The sequence below is a fragment of the Chroicocephalus ridibundus genome, chromosome 4 (genome assembly GCF_963924245.1).
Source record: "Chroicocephalus ridibundus chromosome 4, bChrRid1.1, whole genome shotgun sequence".
Lineage (NCBI taxonomy): Eukaryota > Metazoa > Chordata > Aves > Charadriiformes > Laridae > Chroicocephalus > Chroicocephalus ridibundus.
The window spans coordinates 81,023,480-81,048,155 of record NC_086287.1 but is presented as its reverse complement, the minus strand read 5'-3'; the positions used below and the strand labels follow the sequence as shown (position 1 = coordinate 81,048,155).

General features: G+C 39.8%; 1 protein-coding gene across 5 annotated transcripts in view; it reads right to left on the bottom strand.

Moving 5' to 3' along the window:
- Positions 1-24,344, bottom strand: part of NETO2 (neuropilin and tolloid like 2) — a 38,303-nt gene extending 13,959 nt beyond the window's left edge. Inside the window, exons 1-7 of one of the 5 annotated variants that reach the window (XM_063334443.1) lie at positions 23,739-24,344; positions 10,604-10,660; positions 8,971-9,111; positions 6,812-7,060; positions 4,318-4,362; positions 4,101-4,228; positions 635-863 (exon numbers count right to left, since the gene is read on the bottom strand). In XM_063334443.1, the coding sequence (XP_063190513.1) occupies positions 635-863; positions 4,101-4,228; positions 4,318-4,362; positions 6,812-7,060; positions 8,971-9,111; positions 10,604-10,660; positions 23,739-23,772 (883 nt within the window). In that variant the 5' untranslated portion in view covers positions 23,773-24,344. Of the gene's footprint in view, positions 1-634; positions 864-4,100; positions 4,250-4,317; positions 4,363-6,811; positions 7,061-8,970; positions 9,112-10,603; positions 10,661-23,738 lie in introns of all 5 variants that reach the window. The other 4 variants (XM_063334440.1, XM_063334441.1, XM_063334439.1 and 1 more) reach the window with 4 other exon arrangements.
- Positions 24,345-24,676: the final 332 nt, after the last annotated feature.

Below are 24,676 nucleotides of genomic sequence, written 5' to 3'. Positions count from 1 at the left end.
AATATAGCTTTCTTAAATAAATTTGAATTTAAGTGCTTATCCACGGTTGTCCAACACAACTGGGCTTTGCTAAGGGATTGTGTGTGGGATCTTTTACAGTCATGTGTGGCTGAGAAGGAGGTAGCAGCTTCGGTGTAGCTGGAGTGTGTGTAGTTCCAGATTCAAAATTGAAAGTGGGGCTGTGGACAGGAAGAAGATCCAGACTCTGCAGGGTCACATGTGTTTTCCAGTCTTCTGAACATCCAGTGTGGGCTTGAGAAAGAGCTTGTTGTGGTGTCTGGCAGGGAACTGGAAGATAGGGGCTAGTGGGAGAGCACACTTCAGTCCCATTGCTGTCTTTTTAAGTAAGTCTGTGCTCATTTGTAAAACTCTCTGCGAAGGATAGAGCCTATGGCTGCATTATTACTGAATTCAAATGAAAAATAAACCTTTTAAGAATGTCAGAAAGCCCTTCTTCAGGAACCATGCTTATAATTGTAATAAAGCAAGTATTTAATTTACCTGCTAGTACGTGAAGGAAACAGAAACAACTTTTTTTGTGTGTTCCTGCTGCATAATATATCGCTGATGCTTTTCCTAAAATACCTGAAAGTACCCTAATCCCAGGAGAACAGGCTCTTTAAAATCTACTTACGATCCACAAATGAAGTGAACAGCATTCTGAATCTGCTTAGTCTACTGCCTTCATCTGCCCACATTCGTACCACACCGGTTCCAGTCTGCAGCGTGACATCGTTTGCTACTGTGCTGCAAAACTTTGCCTTCAGGTTTTCAATAGAACTACTTCCATCATAGACAGCCACAAAGTTTCTTTTGCATTCATTAGAATGTTCCATTTGATAGTCGAGAAATCGCAAATAAATCTGTTAGGAAAGAGAAATTAATGTCTCTAGGAAAAGTACTACAGAGAATACAGTTTTCTTTCTTAGCAAATCTTGAATGAGATGTTTTGTCCCCTTACACAGATGTGTAACTCCCAATTCGTAACACTTTTAAACTTAGGTTTTCTCATCCAACATCAATGTGGAGTATTACTTCAAATTTGTCTGAGGCATCTGTTTCACTTCTCCCCCCCACCTTCCCCCCCCAAACAATCTTTACTTAATAATTGACTCTGATATATTTATGGTCCCCTGTGAAAAAAAACTAAAAGGGAACACGCTTGCTGAAGAAAGCCTTAAGCAGCTTTGCTAAACGTACAGTCTATTATTCCAGAAAAGATACAAGAAACACAAATGTCCTGAAAGAATTTTAATGGTATTTTGACTGTTCTCTTTTCTTTCTTTTTAATTCACGAAAACAATCTTAAAATATAAGGGAAGGAGTCTAGTCAGAAAAGCTCTAAAGTAAAATAAGGAAATTAAAATTTGTTGCTTCAGAATGAAAGCTAATTACTGAACTAGAGCAGTGTTACCAAAGACATAAACCGTGAAGTCAGGAGTAATTTGAATAAAAATGGAAACAGGAGAAAAGTAAGGTGGCTATCTAGGAAGAGTTTAATAAACATAAACCAATCTTAATTCCCCCCAAAGCAGAATTTTAATCCAAGAGAAGGCAGCGTATGTGGTAGAGCATATGCAGCAATGGGTCTAGACTATGTGTTTTGAGTACAGTTTACAATTACCTCTCTGGCTTATACTATGGATGCTAAAGACCTTTTGCATAGTGTGTTTTTTTCTTGCATCTGCCTAATGACAAGAATCTCAAACTCTTGTTTAGTTCGTGAAGCAGGGAAGACAGAATAGATGAGAACCGGACTTACTAGTGCTTATTACCTATTTTTCTGCCCTTTTTCCGTATCTCACTTTTAACCTCAGCTAGAGCCAAAGCCTTTTAAAAATGGATTTTTAAAGAATTCACTAAAACAAAGCCAACCACCTTGGGGGGGGGGGGGGCAGGAAGGGGGAAGATACCCCCCCCATACACTTAACAGGGTCTACTGAACACATGGTAAAAGAGCACAGTAAAAGACCGGTGACACGTGTACACCCTGGCTCTTCCTTTCCAGTGTTTTCCAAAGGCAGGTTGCCAGCACTGTCTCCCCTTGCACATTCTGTGAAAAGGTGCAACCTGAGCTATATTATCTTATTCTGCATCCCACTGTTTTGTGATTTTCAGTAGACTTTTTTGTTTGTTTTGCTGCTGCTGTCTTTCTTAGATTTACTGCTGGAAGTTCTCACCTACGTTGAGAACCTGTCTTCCATTACTGTCTTATGACACAAAGAGGTGTGAGCTCCAAGTGCTAGTATTTGGTCTGAGAGATGGTATTTTCATTTAATGATTGACTTTATATGTCTGCTGTGAAATTACAATGGAAGCCAAAAATAAATTAGCACACTTTTAGTAGAGCTATTCTGTATATGAAAACAAAGGAATAATTCCATCAAAAGAGCTCAGCTCTGCAAAAGCTCCTTCTGGTTAGTATGTTAGGCAAGTAAATATAAAAGGTCCTCGCTCTTAGATTATATTGATTATTCTAGTAATTTTCTGAAATCTGGAGGTAATTTATTAAATATCTGTTATGCAGATTTTAAAAATCCTTTCATTACTGCAGTTGTATCAGTTTTAAAAATTTACTTTTATTACAAGATCAAATTGTGGAAATTAAAAATGTGTATGCTTATTTTTCTCAAGAGACTGCACCATGTCAGATTTAATGGATTTTATCATCATAATTCTGCCAGAATTGAAGCTTGAGAAACCACTGTCAGAATACTAAGAATTATTTTTATGTAATGTTTTAACTCAATAATTTAGGATGATGATCTAATCTCAGGACTGACCCGACTGTAACTCTGCCTTCTGGAAACATTCAATAATTTATTAAAATACTTAAGTACAAGACCTGGTGCACTCAAGTGGCAATGCAGAGAGAAAATGCTTTTATTATTGTTTCTGGAAGAACTGCTACTATTACTTAGACTGGTATAGGGCTCTTGGGAGTTGAGTCACTTCCTTAAAGGCTCAAATATATTAATGGAGTTTTAGTTTCTTTCTTGTCTTGTCCTCACCATCTTTCAGGTTGCTGTTTTAGAACTAATTTGGAAGTTGGTGGGCTGGTTGGTTAACTATTAGGAATGTGTAAGAAGGTACAGAGTAGGTTTGTCATCTTGGCAGCTACTGCTTAAAAATATTTTTTAATTTTTATGTACGTGCAAGCAGTGGTATGGGCTCTAATACATATACAGAAGCAAAATTATAGATGTGTATGCTATATGGAGAAAAAAATACGTACTCTTCAGTGCAAGTCACAAGTAATTATGTATATGATTCTGAAATGTATAGCTTTTTTTTAAAACAGTCTTTTTTTTTTTTAAACAGGCTATAGCTATTGTATTTTGGAATTATGAATAGGATAGCTCAAGTTGTTTTTAATGAGCATAAGATAGTGATGTTTTCGTAAGCAGTCTCTAGTTCTGCAGGCACAATCATAAATACCAGGTACCTAGGAAACTAATGCTGATTTTTGGCTCGAGCAGCTAATATGGGCCTTTAGAGCTTAGGCAGAAAAGCGCTAGCAAATTTTATTGTGGCACTTTAAGAGGGTGTGATCCTATAGCTAAGTCAGAAGAGAAAGAGTGATAATTCCTCAGCTGTTTCCAGGTAAAGACTTTCATTACAGCTCAGACTGCTAATGAAAGTGGGTTGTAAGGTGCTGGACTGTGAATTAGACTGGGGAGGAGCAGGTATGTGTTCTGTTGACTTTGAACAGAACCAAATTCTCCAACAGAAACAGTGGAGGCAAAATTTTAAATCATGGCAGCAAGATTTACTGGAATTTATCAAAGCTGTTAGACAGCATTTTTGCCTGCGGTCTTCCAATAAAACCAGAGACTAAGTTAAACGCCCTTGAAAATTGTTGCTTAATCAGTTTTCATCATTATTTTGTATTTTAAGTTTCAAATATTAGAAGACAACACTGTGGACTGGCTGTGTAAGTTTAATTTCAGAAACAGTCCTCTATCTGGATTTCTTGAGCCACTGATACATAATTCATTTCAGTGAAAGTGAGACATTATGCAAATCACAGTTAGTGACTGTTACCTGTTACTAATGACTTGGAAACCCATTATATGCTGAATGATATGAATGAAACCAACCTTAGCATTTGGAGTAGCTTTAATTGTCCATATGCAGTCAACTGCTTGTCCTGGTTTTGTTTTTCCTTCTTGTTCTACTTGACTGGAACGTACTATTCCATCAGCTCCCGAGAGCTCAAATTGGCAGTCTAGGGAGAACATATATTTTGCTGTCAAATGCAATATGATATTAATTTAAAATTTCATGTATAAAGAAATTGTTACTGTAATACTAGACCTGGGATGGGATTTAAAATACCTCCTAGGTAAGTGAAGTCAGGATCTGTAATAGAAAGAAGTCATGAATCACAGGGGCTATCAATGCTCGACAATCACTTCAAGGTTTCATATAATCTGAAGATTATGTCCATTTTTTATTATGTCACAGAAAAATTGCTAGAAAGTTTACCGAATCGATTGGAGGGTACAGAGACAATTTTTTTTTTTTTAGACGATAACATTATTCCACAAAGATTGACCTTATCTGAATAAGGTAATTCTATACTGACGGCTCAGATTTCCAGCATAACACCAAAAATTACTATTCACTATTTTGTTCCTACATTATATTCTGAACTTAACTATGCCAGTTTTCACTGAAATCACTGGAGCTCCACAAGAGTACAGGGGGTCTTTCTGTGGGCATTTTTAGCAGATAGCTGCCTGTCTAGTTCTGAACAATTGGAAGTTTAGTAGAATGTATCAACGCTTTGAAATAGCTAATTAAGAATATAAAGAAGGACAGTTCAATACTTAAGATACGTTTTCCTTGGGTACCCATGCCTCTTCTATTAGGCCAGGTACCACAGTTCTAGACATTGTTTATGAAGGCAGAATTTCACCTTGATTGCTCCTCTGTCTTCTCTCTTCTAAATGTGATGTGTAGGTAGTGCATATCTCTGTAGTATATACTGTAGTAGTATACTATATGCATGCTACTAGTGAGTTAAGAATATACTTTTTCATAATGATTAACTGATGGTACTTGACTTTACTGGGATTAGGGCTTGGCTAAAAATGAGTCTGTAACGGGCTGGGATGTCCAAGGCTTACATTTCAGTGATCAGGCTTGTGTTTCCTCACAAATCCGCATAGAAACTTGCACGATGCACCCATTTGCATCTGTGGCATAGAAAATGACCACCGAAATCATGCAAATCATAGTGTGTATATGTGTGTGAAATGTTAGTCTATGCAAGGAAAACACTAGTTCGTGCAAAAGTGCATGAACGTTTTGTACAAAATTCTTTTCCAAATGAAGTTCCAGAACGTGGTTCTTTCTGTGGTCCTCTAAATGTTTTTCTGTATAGGGAGTTCATCACTTCCCCCAAAATGACTCAGTCATGCGCTTAAGACTCAGTACAGCTGAGAAAATGCCGTCTTTGCCCTCCTCTGTTTTAGTTACCTATAGTGAAAGCTATGATCACTACATGCAAAATTCTGCAAGAGATTTTCAGCCTTCTTTGTTAATGGATTTTTTTTTATGAAGTGGGGGTGTACGTGCATGTCCCCATCCATTTTCACAATGCCAAAATGTTTTACCACACTCAATGTAAATGTAGAGGAAAGAAAAGGAAAGAAAAATATTGGTCCTTCAGTTGCTGTCATCTATTGTGAAAATAATACACAGTTTAAATGTATATTTAAAGTTCCAGTCTGGAACTAGGCTAAGTTAGTTTTGAAAGTGACTATAATGAAATGGCTTTGGAAATGGACTTAGCAAAATGCATAAGTACTTTTCCTATGAAAACATTTTAGCACGTTATTCACAGTGGTCTGGGCACCATGATAATCTGAAGATTTTCCATGTCTAAATCCCTAGCAAGTTATACAGTTCTATAAGCAGTAATACATAATCATGTATAGTGTTTTTGTGTGCTTTAGGGGTAAAGACGACATTAAAACATTATGCCTGTGTATACATTTATAGTAGTAGTAGAGTTGACATTTGTATACTGTTTTTTGTCCCAAAGGACAACAAAATGCTGATAACTACACGTATAGTATCTGTGAAGTACAGCAGTCAAGCATTGCACAAGGACATCAGGTCACATTTTCTTGTAAAAAGAATGCCCTGCCAGTTTTAAGTGGCCCCACAGAGCAGAGGTACTTTCTGTCTGCCTAAAGGCACTGTCAGCATATTATCCTCTCCTTCATACACTGTAAACTACACCATACTTTAAGCAAAGAACAAATTCTGTTGTCTGAGCCTGTGGTTTGAAGGAATCTAGTTATACTGAGAGCTGATGCTTGGACTGTATAGATATTTCCTCTGGCTTTTTGTAATGGAGATTTAAAATGTCTTGCATCTGTCTGGAAGTGCTATTGCTTCAAGTGTTTTTGTCATAGTGTCTTATATTCATAGAAGACAGGCTGTTGAAAATGCCAGCTATTTGTCTACATAAATGCTTTTTCCATTACTACCACTGGTAAAACTGGTACAAGTTAGAGTAACAATGAGGGCAGTTGCTAAAGCCTTCAGCATGAACAAGATCAACAGACTTCTTCATTAGCAAACTACAGACCTGTGATTCCCTTCAGTCAATTTTCCAAAGTGTTTTTAGTCAAGTGTGCTGCAGGATTAGCAGCACTGAGACTGTAACTAGCGCACCGTCACTTTGCCTTCATAAGCACTTAGGAAATACAGCTCTAGACTGCCAGCATAAACACATCCACAGAGTTCAATGGGAGCAGATGGTCATTAACTCGGTCAGAATTTTAGGCATCTTTACCTGGTATAAATGAGTACTTTGCTTGAAATCCCTTTCCTTCCAGCTCCTCATCAGAAGTAAACTTGATCCACATAAATCTCCCCGTTGATCTAATTAGCGCAGGACTTTTCAGACCACAGTAACGATTAATGAGAGGGGAGAAACCAAAAGGTCCATCTCGAACCTCCAGATGATCAAACCGACATTCAAATGAGGGTTCTATGTAATAAGGTTCATCAAAGGTCAACTCAATTCTTTGTCGTGGAGCAGCTAGATATAAACAATTGAGCAAAAGAGTAAATAAAAAACACAAGAAGACATGAAATAATGAAGAGACAGGCCTCCAAAACAGCAAGATATAAGAGAGTCTGGAAACTTCTCAAAATACAGTCTGGCAGTCTGCTACAAAAGTCAGATACACTGTAATAATTTAAAAAATGATTGTGTAGAAGATACTTTTTCATGGAATTCTTTTGCTTGCTGATCTTTATTGTTGAACGTTCAGAAATTACATAAATTTAATGCAGCACGTGTAACATATTAACATATATACGAAGGTATTAAAACAAGTTTTAACATTAAGATATAAATTAAAACTAATGTTCTGTGAAAGCAAAGTACATAAAAAAGGACAAAACATTGAGGGATGCAGAGAAGAATGTAAAAGAAAAAGATATGAAGAACTACTCACTGGTGTATTTCCTAAACATTAAGCCCAAATTTGCAGGTCCTTTGGCAGGAGACATCTTTTATTAGAATGTTCAGAGAAGTGTAAATGCTTTGTATGTATTGTTAATATGCAGGTGACTGGAGATGTTGGTAAGTCTGAACCCGTGACAGCCTAACATCAGGATTTGGATCAGACCGCTAAATCCTGATGAAATGCAGCTATGGCTACTTTGTGACTGGACTTTCACAGCTGTAGTTTGGAACCCTGACTTTATATTGTATGAATAGCTTTAGCGTTTCTTGTTCTCGTCATCTATTGAGCTACATGAACTTGCAGATACTAACTGGTTATCTGGAATGACAGCATTAAAGATTCGCATGCTGTCTGCTTCTTCTACAAAACTGATTGATTTATATGTCTCAAACACTCTATTTAGACCTTATGCCTTACCTTATACATGAGTTAAAAATATTCATAGCTGTTTGCACATAATGGCAGTGGTCTGAAGGAAGGACCGAATCTTAGCTAGAAATTGTGGAGGGCCTTTGTCTCACTCAGTTGCTCATAATATTTCTGTATAAGGACGGTGAGGACAGAGGCGTGGAAACTGATTCCGTGCCCCATGGAAACTGCCTTGGGCAAGGGAGATCCAGCAATGGATCTGGTACGTCTGAACTCTCAAGATGCTCTCCGGTGCCTTCACTGGCAGGGAAGATGCGAAACTTCAGATGTGCATGCATACAAGCAAAAATGAGGATGTCTGCGAACCAGTACTATACTGTACAAATAGAAACTCACTGAAACATATTACTTGAAATATTTCAATTAATTGATATGAATCTGATGATTAAGCTGACTAACGTTTTTAGCTGACTTCAGTGGGTTGAGGAAAAAATAATTAGTGTGTCCCAAGTCTTGCAGCCGTTATCCAAGATATTCTCATTGGAATGTGGTTTTATTCCAGTTAATGAAATTTTTTTGTCCTCATCACATAATTTTAATAGTGACCTCAGCAGCGCTAACAAATCTCCACAGTTTTAGTACAGTGCTATGGCAGGCAGATGTGTCATTTTTATTAATAAAGGGCAGCATGAAGATTTTCTGCTTTTGAGATTGACAGTATGTAGCCTTCAATCATCTTTTGCAGTTTATTATCAGCAATACTGGAAGTGATATTAAGATAACAAGCTACAATTTTTATCTTAATACTTCTGTGCCTTCATAGATTACAGTAGATCTGATGCTGCTTTTTCTGGCGGTGAGGAAATGTCTTATTCCATATAGCTAATTCCTTCATGTTTGCATTTTCTATTTATTTGTTGTTATTACTTCAGAGAGCAAAGTTAGCTTCTTTGTTCATAGTTCAATCAAATGACTGCAGGATTGATTATATTACTAGTATGGCTATACAATACTTGACAATATAGTAAAATTAGAGAGTTTTAATAGTTCAAGGCTATCCCTTTAACAGTAAGATTGCAACACCACAAAAGAGAAATACTGCGTGTACCTTCTAAGATATAGATGCACTCTTGATTTGGTGGGTACATGTTAGGGTAGTTTGGTGAAGCAAAATGTCCTCCATTACTTGTTCGTACCCAATTGTCACACTGGGTAGGAGGAATGCGATTCACTCCTAGGTTTTGCCCACCTTAAGGAAAAAAAAAGTGATCAAATAAATTTCTCCTGCAAGCATGCAATTTTGATTTTGCAAAAGTAAAACACTGATATAATGTATATCCTATAAAAGAAGAAAATAATTTATTTTGGTTGAAAACCCTCTTATATGCCACTTGTTAATAGCTAGCTATGAAAATCTTATGTTTAATTTAGTGATGTAGTATATGCTAAAGAGATCACAGTTTTTGAGCATTAAATATGTCCAGTAATCCTTGGGAGGGGAAGAGAGGGAATAATTTTTTTTACCCAAGTCAGTTTAGATTTTTTGATGTTCTTTCTACATCAAATAGTCACAGTGGCTGCCAATACAGCAGCATTATTTTATGGCTTATGTCTTCTTCATTCCTATGTAAATATAATCCAAAATATTTGTTAGCTTTTACTATTTTGGGCCCTAATTCCAGACTATACTGAAGTACATGGTCCTTAGATTGAATATCTATTTACAATAATTTGTTGGAATACAGAATGCTTACAACAGAATGAATTATAATATGTAAACTAAATACAGCAATGGCAGTTAAAAAAATTACTAGCAATAGGTAGATTGCACTGGTAGCTAAGGGTCTCATTTAATATGAGGTCTTCTTCAGGGTGTACAGGGAAATATGATCCTTGACTGAGATTATGCAGCTTACTAAGATAGTGCGTCACGCTAGACCATTCGCAGGAGCATTGTTAATTCAGATTTCCGTATCCAAGGAGAAAGGAGTTGGGAATAGTACAATGTCTCTGACATTTTTCTTAAGTACCTTTGACCCTTCTCCTTGATATCTGCAGAACTGGAGAGAATAAGACACAGGATATGTGGTTTCTGATAGATTTTTCCTCAATCTCACAGGGTGCTCTCATAATGGTATTTATATTTATGCAGTTTTTCTTTGCAGACCTTTGAGAGGGAGTCCATCCTGATACAGGTCTTAGCTGCCTCCAGTAAATTACATCACCTTCTACTGGTATCTTGGCAGCTTTTTGATTTATGGGGGTGAAAACTTAGTCTCTCCTGCAGAAATTGTTCAAGGAAATTCTGTAGGTGTCAGTTCAAGGAATTCTTCTCTCCTTTGTGTAGGCTGATCCCACATATGAGAAAATAAGGTTTGTGAAACTGATGCCTTCCCCACTCAGCAGGCTTCAAAAATGTTTGTGGGTGGACTATTTGAACAGTTTGTTGTCAGATACAGAAAACACGCATTTCCGTGGTGTTTTTTTTCCACCTCTAAGGTCTAAAACCGTAGAATTTTAACTGGGTAAGTGAATGTCCATGTTCTTTGTGACTGGGTGGCTTTGTTCAGTTGGAAAAATGCAGTAAATAGGGGGGAAAATGGAAAATAATGGAATTCATCTTGGCAATTCAGGAGCTATTAATACGTGAACACAAATACTTTCTTTCACTTATATTGCTTAATTAGAAATTATAAAACTGTTACATTTTTTGAAAGAAAATAATCAAACCAAAATTGTACCTTGTGTCTTCTGTGCAACGGCAATCCCTTCCACTACAAGGATTGTTACTAGCAACACTGATGAGAGAAATCAGACAGGAAAAACATCAGTAATTCATCAGTATTATAGACCATTTTCTGCAGTCTTGATTCATGCAAATCCTAGAATCACGAACCAAAACAACTCAGAACATACAAAAATATGTAATTAATTTCTGTGCTTTCTTAAAATTTCAACTTTAGAAAACCAGAGCAGCCTAAGTGCACTGTCGGTTCTTCCAGGTTCCTTAAGAAAGCTTGTGTGAGATTAGCAATTTATTGTTTGAGGGGACTTTAAGAATATTTTCTAGAGTATCTACTAGTTTGCAAGCATTTTATAAAATTAAATGGTATCTATCTTCTATATAACTTTTATATCCTGAAACAAGATGTTTCACTACTATATTGAACCATATTTATCCTAAAACTCCATATGCATAACACGTACAAAAGACTTCTTCAGCTTCCAAGAAATTAATCAGGTCCACAAGAGACACTGCATAGTCTTATCCCTACGTGGATTTTAGGAGCACTACAGAACTGTGCTTGCAAGACTGGTAGTTGTGATGCTGCCACAATAACAGTGATTTCTACAAATGATGTAGCAGTAGAAAACGAGCAGATACAAGTTCTACCAATGGGGAGACTTACTCTGAGCAGTGACAACTGCTAGGATGTGGACACTGTTAGGATATGCACTGCTGCAAGCACTCTGGTTTGCTGAAGCTTTGTGTTAGTCTAAGGTGTTGGTACGTGCTGGCATTTTCTAGATTTTCATTGACTAAATATCAAAGATTTTGTTACACTCTTTCCCCAACCCTCTTTCTTCTTCCTTCCTTCCCTAAAAAGAAGCTGTCAAGATGGTTTTGCTTTTGGCCTTTCCCTTATGTTTATACTTATGTCTGAACAGCACGTATTAAAGATTCCATATTCCACCGTTCATCAACAGTTTTAAAACAGGCTTAATGTCGAGATTTTCTTAAAATGCTTTGTCTCCTCAAATTGATAGGGATTACCAGGAAGGGAAAAGAGAATACAATAGAACATGTAATTATGCCACTCTTCAAATCTTTCATTTGCTTCCATCTTGAGTATCTCTACAATTCTGGACACATATCTTAAGAGAACTAGCTAAGTAGGTTAGGACTCTGCCCTGGACTGAAGCTGGCTGAGGGGAGATAGAATACAACTTCAAAAAATCAAGAGTGTCATTGAGGGGGTGAACAGAGCACGACTACTTCTTGTCTCTTCCAATACAGGAACCAGGGGGTATCAGACAAAGCTAGAAAGTGGCATGTTCAAAGTAAATGAAGATTTTATTTTTTTTAATGCACGTACTTCATAACACATCCTTAAGGTAGAAAATTCTGTTTCAGAAACCCCTTAAGACGTAAGTTGTTGGAAGTCTGGGATAATATTTGGGGCAAGTAATAATTTGCTCGGCTTTTATACTCTTTCTGAGACCTCTGCTTCTATATCTCTGTGAAAGAAGATACCAGGCTAGATGGACCTTTGATTTGACCTGGTATGTCCTTTCCCATGTTCTTAATCTACTTGTTAATACTATGTCAGACAGGCATGGCCTCACCCCTGCAGGAAATAAAAGATTTCAGCAGGAATTTTATTGTCACATTCAAGGAGTTGATTTTATTTCCCCAGTTTTCTACTCTTGTTGCTCAGGCATTATAGTGGCACATGCTGAAACGGCATTTTCTCTATCTGTGATTTTCCCCGACTTGCTGTTAGGCTTTCAGCCCTTAAGAGAGTTCCAGAGTGAACACTCACTGACTGTGAACTACAGTGATCTTGACTGAACTCATCTAGATGCTACCGTAATGTTGGCATAGATATATTATCTTGGGGAAAGACAAAAGGAATCAAAGTCTGCCCCAGAAGTGTCCATCTAGCATTTGTGTTATATTACGTATGTTTCTGCTGCCCTTTCTTCTCTCTACCCGTATTAGAACAGGATGTGTATCATTATGAGACTTTCCTCACCGACAGCCACTTTCTCCCTTGTAAGTCGAGTTCACAACTGTGGGTGTTCTAAGACACCATATGGGTCTCGCAAACACGTGTTATGTTCCTAGAAGCTTAGTTGATTTTTAGGGATGGATTATGAGATAGTAGGTTAAGACTTAGATATTTTTGCAATTTCCATCTTTGCAACAATTCTGTATTTTCATCAATATTAATATACTGAAAATATATGTCCCAACTGTCATTATCCCAATACAAAGTATCAATTGTTAATCACTGCTGACTCACTCTAGATTGAAAATTCATCCTTCAGAAGAAGGTATCTAGTACCCATTACTGGTCTTCAAGTTACGGATATTCACTCGTCTTTAAAGTGGTGTTCCCCGGGGTTAAGTATTGGGGCCAGTTCTGTTTAGTATCTTTACCAATGACCTGGATGAAGGGATTCAGTGCACCCTCAGTAAGTTTGCAGACAACACCAAGTTGGGCAGGAGTGTTTATCTGCTTGAGGGTAGCAAGGCTCTACATAGAGATCTGGACAGGCTGGATCAATGGGCCAAGGCCAATGGTATGAGGTTCAACCAGACCAAGTGCTGGATCCTGCACTTGGGTCACAACAATCCCGTGCAGCTGTATAGGCTTGGGGAAGAGTGGCTGGAAAGCTGCCTGGTGGAAAAGGACTTGGGGGTGTTGGTCAACAGCCAGCTGAATATGAGCCAGCAGCGTGCCCAGGTGGACAAGAAGACCAATAGCATCCTGGCTTGTATCAGGAATAGTGTGGTGAGTAGGGCTAGGGAAGTGATTGTCCCTCTGTACTCTGCACTGGTGAGGCCACACCTCAAGTACTGTGTCCAGTTTGGGGCCCCTCACGACAAGAAAGACATTGAGATGCTGGAGCATGTCCAAAGAAGAGCAACAAAGCTGGTGAAGGGTCTAGAGCACAAGTCCTATGAGGAGCAGCTGAGGGGTTGTTTAGTCTGGAGAAAAGGAGGCTGAGGGGAGATCTTATTGCTCTCTACAGCTACCTGAAAGGAGGTTGTAGCAAGGTGAGGGTTGGTCTCTTCTCCCAGGTGACAAGTGATAGGAAAAGAGGAAGCGGCCTCAAGTTGCACCAGGGGATGTTTAGATTGGATATTAGGAAAAATTTCTTCACTGAAAAGGGTTATCAAGCACTAGAACAGGCTGCCTGGGGAAGCGGCTGAGTCACCATGCCTGGAGGTATTTAAAAGACAGATGTGGCACTGAGGAACATGGTTTAGTGGTGGACTTGGCAGTATTAGGTTAATGGTTGGACTTGATCTTAAAGGTCTTTTCCAATCTAAATGACTCTGTGAGTCTATTCAATAAAGCAAATAAAATAAATAAATATCCCATCTTTATTAGCATATGATTGACATTAGTTTTCAGATTTTTTTTAGTTTTTAATGTTTCTTATATAGATGCTACTATTTAAAAATTATTTGCAGTTTATTTTTGCGGCTTCTGTGTTTAAACTGCACACTCAAAGATCTGAGTTTAAGTGCATGAACTTATAATGCATTTGTATTCCTGAGACAGCTTGTCCCTAACAGAGAAACTTGATAGTGGTTATACAGTTGTCTATGTATTTTCTTTGGTTTTTTTCTACATGGATTTTGGAGCAACACTTCAAAGTTGGCTTTTGTCATTAAAGTAAATGCAGTTTCCACAGTCATACATATATAAATCATGACCACTTCTTCTATTGAATTAACCTTTCTTAAAGATGGGCTACGCCCACCCTCTATTTTGCAAGGACATAGCAATCTCTTTATAACTTGTTGTGCTGCTTCTTAAAATGCAAAATAGGCTTTGTCTTTTTTTCTTAAAGCAAACAAACACAGAAATATGAGTAAGATAAATACTTTAATGACTAACAAAATTAATGCAGATAGTCACTTTCATGTAACAGTGGGGAATCTGCAGGTTTGTTCGTTTGCTTTGGGGTTTTTTAGTACAGCTATCTACTATGGCTAACACTTAGAGTATACCTTTCTTTTTCACCTTGAAAATATCAGTAAGCATCTATGTTTATTTCAGTCATCGTGCTCTCTTGTACAGATAGAAATAACATAAGAGTAGATGTCCAGTTACACTAACCAGTGATTTCCCTTCTTGAAATGATGTGGATACAGAAAGAAGTCTCCTAAAAGGAATTAAGAAAATCTGACTGGCTTTCACTAAAACCTGTGCTGTTTCTATAAATAGTCCAGAGCTGTTGTGTGTGTGTGTAAGTGCAAAAGAACAGTGCATGTTTCCTGCAGAACAGCATGGATATGCAGGCAATTACAGAAGATAAATGGGCTGAATATTTGTCTTATTATCTTCCTTTTGTCATGTTATATGGATGAGTGGATATAGTGTGTATGGGCCATCTTCTCTTTGTTCCGTGCCCTTTTCATCCTCTTCATTTTTAATCTCTTCCATCTCTTGCCTTTCTCTGGCAATGTCTATCCTTCTAATGCTCTCAACAACCCTTAAGATGTATTCAAAGCAAGCCTAGGTAGCAAATGTTTAAGGGCCTTCCTTTGCCATTACTTTTATCTCAGGTGATAGTACGATAAAGAAAAGAGGTGTCTCTGACTAATACTCTGTATGTGTGCTGTCCTTATCTCTGTGACATTGGTAGCAAAAAGGTGGAGAGAGGACTTACATCTGTTCTTCCTCAGAATACTGGACAGGGACACCAGAAGCAGTACTGCCTTAAACTGTGTGCGTTTACATGACCCAGTATAATTTGGATCGCAAACAGGAGGTTTTTGGCTGAAAACAAGGCTTATCAATGTACAGGATGAAAGGAAAAGAAAGAAGGAAAAAAATCAGTCAGGATATTTTTAGACCTTTTAGACTGCTTCCATTAACCCATTTTTGCGTGCGTTTTAAAAACAACAAAGCAATCACTTTGTGTCCTAAATCCATACTACTTCCTGGAAAAATATTTTTGAATCTCGAAGACTAATTTGGACCATACAAGTCAGTAAGATGGAAGGAAGATGTCTAGAGAAGAGCCAGATTCTGTAGGATGGTGCAGTGGAGAGCTAGTGCTGACCCAGTGTCCTGCATGCACTGCATGTGGGGCCACACACACAGCAATTAGAACAGACATACCAAACTACTTCTACTAAAGTCTTGTAGCACTTTCAGAAGGATGAAGAACGAGCTTTGTTATTTCTGATAAACTGAAATTCAAATAGTTGTAATGCACCTGAATTTGCAATGGAACACAGCATTCCTCTGCTCCTTCTTTTTTCCTCTTTTAAAGTCTATTACATATCACTGTGACAGGACTGTTCTTCAGTGTGGATGAAAGATAACTCTGGACTTAGCTCCATATTCTATTATGGTACAGGAAGCAGAAGTAGTAAGTATCTAAAAATGCCACTTGAACATGGTTTGCTAATATAAGCAACAGCACAAACAGTGCAGGATTGCATGGCTGCGTTCAGCATCAAAGGGATATAAGGGTGGGTTTGATTGCTTTGTTTTTAATGGAGGAGAGTGGTGAGAATTCTACTAAAGGACACTGAAATATGGGAGCCTGACCTTATAAATGTAGAGATATTTAGTTGGTAAACATAATAGAGGTTAGTGCTTCTGCACCTTATATTGAGCTTCTACTTTATGATATGTACACTGTAGAAGAGGCTATCATTAAGCCAACAGCAGCACAGCCACTGAGGCAGACTGAGGGGCTTCTTTTATTCATGAATCTGTTATTTGCTACAGACTTTTACTCCACGAATTATAGTGCATACTTTTGTACTACTGTTTAAAGATCTGATAGTTTTTACCTGTGTGAACATCAAGGAGAAATAAAGAAAAAGCAGCAAGCTTCTGTCTTTGTTTTTAAAATAATTGATTTTTCATTTTCTTCACTTCTTTGCATGAAATATTTTAGATCACATAGCCTGCAGACTGCTGTATAAATTTTTAAGAGTGAAGACATTAACCATACATTGCAAATTCTTATTACTATTCTGTTGTTGAAATAGGCTTATGGAATAATATAAAAAAAATCCCCTGAACTGGCGTAATAAACTGTGCATTGTTTACAGGAGTCAAGACTTTTTTTGCTGGCGTTTATTAAAATTCTCTGAAATGAATCCAAGCTGCAAAAAAAGATTGTTAATTTGTCTATTGAAGTATATAGAGAGAGATTCACAAATGAGTGGCTCCTATTTCTATTTAAAAATAAGAATAGTATAGTTAGTTTTATAGTAAACAGGTGCTCAACCCAATATTGAGAAATCAGTGTGTTGCTTAGAAAAACAAGTGCTTTAGGCTGCAAATCTGACATGTGCTTGTACTTTCTGGCAAGATGCATTCTTCAGATTTCATGGGATACAGTACTGCTCTGAGCTCCCTATGGTATGTCTTTCCTCTGCTTTTTCTGCATGCCCTAGGGATCTTCACATATAGAGAAAACAGACTAGATTTGCTGTGCGGCTCTGAGAGCAGCGTCTGTCTTCAGTGATGACAGTGGGGGATCTATGCATGCAGGGCAAGCTGAATATCAAACTGGGGAGCAGTCATGCACAACTGAGACACAGTGTGAAAAATTCCACCAATTTTTTAAATAAAGACTTAATCATTTAGAGTATTACACATTCTTAGTATAGTGGTAATCAGAATCCTAGGGATAAAGATGACAGACGTTGCTTAAAGCAGGATTCACTGTTTTATCTCTGTGCTGTACTCCCTGGATTAGGCAGCACCTTGTACACATATAGTCCAAATAGACAGTAACTGGCAACACACAGGTCATGCATGTTAGAAAATCTTGCCAGGATGCCTGCTTCTTTCTGGCAGATACAGCCTACAGTAACAAATGCTTGATCTTAATTATATACTATGTTTTGCCTTATGGGAATGAATCCTTTACTGTGTACTATTCTTAAACCTAGCTCCTAATTTGCCCCATGTGCTAAAATTAATGTTACTTTCAGTAACTGCTAATCACAGTATCCCAGCTTTGACTTCCATTTTTTTCCCCCTCGTTAAGTCTAAACATTAATGTTATCTATTAATGTGGTGGGGACATTTGTGATGTCATATTCTATCTTATTCTCTGGCCAAGATTATATATACAACATAAATCACTTATACGTGTGTTGGTTGCTTTTAAGGACGCCGATCAAGTGTAGGGTCCCCTGATGTTAGATGCTGCACAAATTCAAAGTGATTGACTGATCTTCTTGTAAAGAACTTCTGCAACTTAGAAAGACAAGGTAAAGTGGGGGAAGGAAAAGAGACACCCAACTTTATGTAATTCTGTCTGGTCACCTCCTTTTCCTTCAGAAAGCTAATTAAGTGCATTTCTGATTCAAGCCATTTTTAGCTCAGAAACACAAACTGTAAATTCCAGGGAATTAGATTTTTCTCTCTTCCTAGCATTTGGTGACATTTGCTAATTGATAAAAGGAATACTGGATTGCATCTGTTGCTGCTTTTTTAGGAAAACAATTCTATTGCTAAGGATGAAAACACAGCAGTTTTTGAATCCCACATGCTATTATTATTCATAGTCTGTATATATTCCCTAATCTCTTGTGGTCTCAACAGGACATCTGCAGACTGGTAAAAGGAGTATCAAAGAGTAGTTAAGGTGGGTGCCTATAACTTAGCCTATTAACAGCTCCGGTGATTTCCTCATATTGGAATATACTGCAAGATTGCCACAGAATGAAGTAACAGCGATGAAGGTATGCATCAGGCAAGACATATTGTAGCTGTTTGTAAATCTTACCCAGAGCATGCTAGTGGAGCTGCCAGCCCATTTTTAGTCCTCCTCACAAAGCCTGATAGCAGAAGTGGGTTTCACCAGCTATTAACAGTGACTCCAGCACCTTTCTAAGATCCAAATTTTGTTAGCCATTAGCATGCCAGCAGGATATCTGCATGCACTCAAGTCTATTCTCAGATATAACAGTTTCATCTCACTCCAGCTGTTTCCAGTAGGGATTCCTCTCTTTAAGACTGCCAAAGAAACAAATTGGGAGCCCACATCTCTGCAGAAAAACCAGGTTAACTGATTCAGGAAGTAGATGCAGTTCTCCCACGTCCCTTTGATCAAAATCCTCTGCAGAACAATTCACGCTTGGATGGACTGACAGAGTCCCCTCCAGGTTTGCTTAAAACATTTAACATTTCTGATCCCTTCCTCCATTAGAGATGTATAAGCAGCTGTGGGCTACTTCATTTTACTAGTTGCTCCTGCTACTTATAATCCATTCCTAGCTATGTCTGCCAGCAGAACTTCTGCCAGAAGAATGGGATCTTTCATTTTTAAAATAGAATCTTTCCTTTTTATATGAAAGATCTTTTTTCATCTCCAAAGTGTGTGTAGCAAGAGACTGATGAGAAGGCTGCATGTGCAAACCATGTTGATGAGGAGTTCCAAAAATCTTATTAAAATATATACACTGACTTAAAAGTTCAGACGGTTTCCCTGTAGCTGACAGAACTGATCCTGCTGTACATGACTATTCTGAATACATCTTTCCCAGAGATTACTTATTCCTAGAACACTAGGATAGTGATACTTCTGACTTAAAAATAGATCTGATTGTACCAAACTTCTTAATCTCTCGTTCTTTATTATCAACGTAGTGTATTTTTCAGTGGAAATCTTTTCAGGAATGTCTATTATGAAATTAGTATTAAAAGTTCTGCTGTCTTCTGTCATGTCTGACAATAATTTGTGTACAGAGTATAATTTTTTTTTTCTAGCTTCTCACTCTCAGTCCCTTAAAAAGAGACTTGTCTGTACTCATGGATTTCACTGTATTCTAAAGGAGGTTTTGTGAAATGTTTTGTTAACATATTGGTAGTCCTTTCCTGCTGCATAGTGGGTCAGCTTTGTAAAAACAGAAAATGGAGTGGAGCACAAAGATAAGCTAAAAGAAATGTGGATTTTTTTCATGAAAAGTTACCTGCTGATTTTTTATTGAAAAATTTACGCTTCCCCACCACTTGCAGTATTTGAGGTGGCCGTTGTCAGTCAAATATCAATAGAGGTAGCAAGCTATTTCATAGAATCATTTAAGTTGTCCAAGGCTATAAGTGCTTCATTAATTAAAAAAATGGAGTATATAAGGCAGAAAAGGAGCAAGCTTGTTTGCAGTGCAAGAAGCCCAGCTGTATCCAAGACACTACGGTTCAGATTTTGCTTCAGTCCAGATAAGCGTGTCCATCCCTATGCGTGTAACCTGGTTTGTGTGTAAACAACACGTACAAGAGTATGCACAATTTCCAGTATAATTGCAGATGTTTATCAGCTCTCTTCACCATTCCTGCAATGAATTATATTTCAAATTTCTGACAGGTTCATAAACGATGCATAGCTTATAAAGTTTCATTTTGGGGGCAATTTTTCTGTCTAATCTCTCTCTGTGAATTAAACCTTAGGGAAGGTGCTGGAAATCTTAGCTTTTTCATTAGATAGGGATACATAATTCAATAGCTCCTTTAGCTTCAATCCAGTGTTATTCTGTACTCCGGCTACAACTGCATACCTCATTTATACATTGAACTCTTCTATTATTATCAATGTAATTATAACCAATTTGTTCTGTAGAAAAATTAGCCGTCACCATCAACTATGCCTTAGGAAAACTAGGGAGTTAATTTTCAAGTTATGCTACTCTGGGAGTGATGCATTTTGGATATTAAGTTTGTGTATGTATTAATAGCAAGGCATAAGACATACCACCAAACACTTTCCTTGTTTATAACACAGCAGCTTTTTGAATCCTATTCTAGTTACTTGAGTTACTTCTGCTTACCTGCTCAGTGGTGCAAGCTGTTTGGTGCTTAGCTTTTTTTGAGTGCAAGTGGATACCATTTTTAAGTAAAAATTTAAATTCTGATTCACACTTGATAGTGCCTTCATTAGGGCTGCTGTAGCCTCTACAGACAGTACTTTGCTTTTGGTTTTAGTGAAATCATTAACTGATTTTTAAATGACCTTTTTTCTCTGCTTGTTTTCAGCTTTTTGGGACATTATTACACCTTTTGATTTTGGAAACAGGAGGCCATAATTCCTAGCTTTTGTGTGGAAGGAAGCATTACTTCCTAACACTACTTGTTTGTGAGAAATTAGCTGTTAAAATCATGCCAAAATGCAAATGAGGGGGCTGAGCAGAATGGCAGGAAGTTAATCATAGTACGCCACATTCTTGCAACCTGCCAGAGTTGGAAATAGTTCTGTAGCTCATTGGAAGGCTGGGAATGTCGACTTTCCAGAAGTGGCAGTAATTTGTTTCTAGCCCTGGCTGCTTGTGGAATTATTGGGATAGAAACTACAGAATTCTCTTTTTGGGCTTTTCAAGTTAATCGAATATAATATAAAACTAATGTACATCAGGACTTCACTTAGGGTTTGTGGGTTTTTTTAACCAAATAATAGCATATGGAAATGAAAGAGTGAGCATATTTGAAGAATAGGAACAAGCACTTGGCAAACACATTTTGGGGGAATAGCAGATATGAGGAAATTCAAGATAGATATATTTACTTCCAATGCATAACAGGAACATGTCTTTATTAAGAAAGCAGTTCTTTTCTCTCTTGTGAAGCAGAGGGTTATAATGCTTTATTGTTGTAGAGCAGTTGCATTTTGCAAGCTGTGCTAGGATTAAAGAATGATTCTAGGCTGTTTAAAATCTCATTAAGAACTGAAGACAGGAGGAAAGGGCTTTGTCTTTCAACAACCAAACCGCGTCGAGCACCTTGGCCTCCAACAGGTGACATACACCACTGAGAAAGCAGGTGGGCATTGGCTGGGCTCCACTTCAGCAAAACCTGCAGCTATTGCAACCTCAGTGCTGTTGTGGTCCATCACCGCTTCCACCCAGCACTCCTGGCTGGCAGATCTGGGCGAGAGCAAATAATCAACGTGAGACAATGGGATTCAGCATGAGACTTTTAAAAGTTTTGCTGAACGCTATGGAGAGAGGCAGTAAGAAGTATATTAAGATGTTTATTTAAATGAGACGTTATTATTGATAGCTGAGGAAGAACGTAGAACAAGTGTAATAGATTAACAGTGTAATCTGAACTACCACAAAGTGAGCGTGATGGGTGCGCTTCTGCCCTGAGGTATACAGACAAAAAATATAACCTTTGTGGATGACAGGAATGTCCATTTGCATTCCATGTTAAGAACAGAAGATTAAACTGTTTCTACGTACAATTAAAAGATACATGATTTTTCACAATATACTGTGCTTCACTGTACTTCATATACGGTTTAGCAGAACTCTCCCAGTTCTGCACATAAAGCTATTTGTATGGAGAGAAAAAAAAATTACCACCACTGTAGGTAGAGCTTCCATGCAGAATTTAAGATGCAACTTGTGAAGTACGGAGGCTTACTTTGAATGTTATTCCCAACAGCTTCCTTTTGGGATTAAATCTATGTGCCTATTTATAGGAATGCTTTTTTTCTTTGTGATTAGATGTAATAATCGGACTATATGAAGACTTCAAGTGAAGAGAGATAAAAGGAAATGTATGATGCTCAGCAACGATAGGTTGTTTCTGTAGTCATGGCAAGTGATGCATTTAGAATACTAACAGCTCATTGACTAATGGCTTTGTGCAATTTATAGATTATGAATAGTACAAAAAACTTCCTGTAGAAGGTCTTTTTACCTGTACACTGGTGTGATCATTAAAGAATGGCATGAGGTCTGTTCAGGAGAAAACCTGTATAGTCAAATTTGCAGCAATCACGTATTTCTGAAATGTAATTAAATCTTTGCATGTAGAAAGTAATTAAGAAGTAGAAGTGTCAGTTGTATTTTATGGTTGGTTTATATTGGTTTATGATATTTAAGTATGTTACTTAAAGAGGACGTAGAAAAAAGAAATCTAAATGCCTTTTCTCCCCCATGTAAGCCTTATGTTTCTATGTTATCTAAACGCAGCTGATGGTTTGCACCTATATAGGGAGACAGAGAGTTATTGAGAGCAAGTATTTTCCGTCTCTCAATTATTATGCTACTAAATGAAAAATATTTATGTAAACCCTCGAGATATCTGTCCTTCAGGCCAGGAACATGGGATTTTGTAGGCTGTGGAAACATTCTGGATTTAAAACAGACTTCTTTACAACTTTCATACCATGGGAGGACATCAATGCATATCAGAAACAGTTCTCCACTCTGCAGTAATGCCTTGTTGGCTTCAATAATGCAAGCAGACGCTCCAGAATTTCCTAATGGAATAATTTAATAATAAAAAAATCCCTGATGGTTCAAGTCTGCTATTGCTAAAAAAGATACAGTGTTGAAACAGTCTCTCGAGGCACAAGGTTAACTGCCATATCTAGCTTTATTTTCTAACAGAAACCCTTGCCCATTGTCGAGGTGTATAAATTAAACACCACAGACAAAGAAATGCTGGGGTGAGGAGCCTTCCTCAGTTGTGTTTACCTCTGAACCTAAAGAAGTTAGAAACAAGATTTAAAAGCCTCAAGCGGACGAGACGCACAGGTGAATACCTGCCAGGCAGCAGCGTGTGACTCGGGTGACTGATTTGGTTAAAACCTTGCTGAAAACGGATCTTGCTCCCGACAGCAACTGCAATAACCCGATCACTGTCAGGCAGCTCGTTAGCAGAGTTCAGAAAGCAGAAGGTATTTTTACGGTGAAAAGACTGGAACGTAGTCTCCAGTCTCAGTGTGTCTCAGGAATACACGGGGCACCGCGGCAGGATCGCTGCCACCGTGACCCACCTTTCTCCAGGCTGTGACACTCCTCGCCCCCCCCCCCCCCCCCCCCGCCATAAACCGAGGTGCTCCCGCAGCCCCGAGCCGGAGCCGGCACCGCAGCGTTGGCTTTCGCGCGGAGCAGGGCAGAGCGGGGCTGGGGACCCGCCAGCCGCCCGCCGGGGAAGCGGTGCGTTGGGGCGGCGTGGGGGGCGGCAGCTGCCCGGGAGGAGCAGCCCCGGCACCGGCGGGGCGGCCGCCCCCTGCGCAGCCCCCGTGCCCCTCGTACCAAAGTTTCCGCTGGCGGTGGGAGGGCGGCTGGGGCAGAGTCGGGGGTACCGCGGTCTCCCCTCCGGCTTCTCCCGCGGCTTCTCCCGCGGAGGGCGCCGTGCCGCCCGCGGCTCCTACCTTCCAGCACCGAGCAGAGTTTGTGCAGGGCCATTGTCTCCCGGCGGGCCGCAGCGACGACGGCGGCGATCACCGGCGCTCCATGGCCGCGGCCGGGCGCGGCGGCGGCCCCCCGCGAGGGCGCTGTGGCCCGCGGCTACGGTTCGGCCGGCCCCCGCCCGCCCGCGGCCATGCCCGCCGCCCCCGCGCGGGGCGCGCTCAGCTGCCTCCGCCGCCCGAGCCCGGAGCCTCCGCCGCTGCCGTGCTCAGTCCCATCTAGAGCGGGGCGCGGCGGGCTCCGTCGGGGCTCCCCTGTCCCGGGGTAGGGGGTGTGGAGGAGAGGGGGGGGGCTCCCCGTCAGGCGGTCTGAGTGCAACCAGCAGCTCCCAGCCCGACTGAAGCGGCTGTCGGCAAATGAAGCTCATTTAAGATGTGAGGGGTGTTTGCCTGGATGAGCCGCTTGTACGCATGTGCCCGCCCCCCACGGAGCCCCGCAAGCAGCCGCAGCCGACGGGGCGGCTGCGCTCCTCCCGCCCGGCCGGGAACTGAGCGGGGGCGGCGGTAGCGGAGGGGCAGCAGCCGTCCTCGCCCCGTCCCTACGGGGAGCCGGTAGGGGAGCCGGTATTGGCCCCGTTGAGGCACCGCCGCCCCGCTCCCGCGCCGTGCATCATGCCTCAGGCCCCTTCCTCCCCGCCCGTCTGCCGGGATTTTCCCGTCTGCCGAGAGGGGACCGGCGGCGCTGGCCGCCCGGAACGCGTCCACGGCGACCGGAGCGGAGGGCGCGAGCCTTCGGCCTCTCTCCGGGACACGGCGGCTCGGGTGAGCCTGAATCCCGGCTGCCCGCCTTTGTTTGGGATGTGAGTGTGGTCCTGGTGGGGTAGAAGGAAGCCAGTCCTCCCCTTCGTCTTCTGATCCTCCCCTTCTCCCCCTCACTGGTGGCAGAGAGCCCGGGCGGCCCC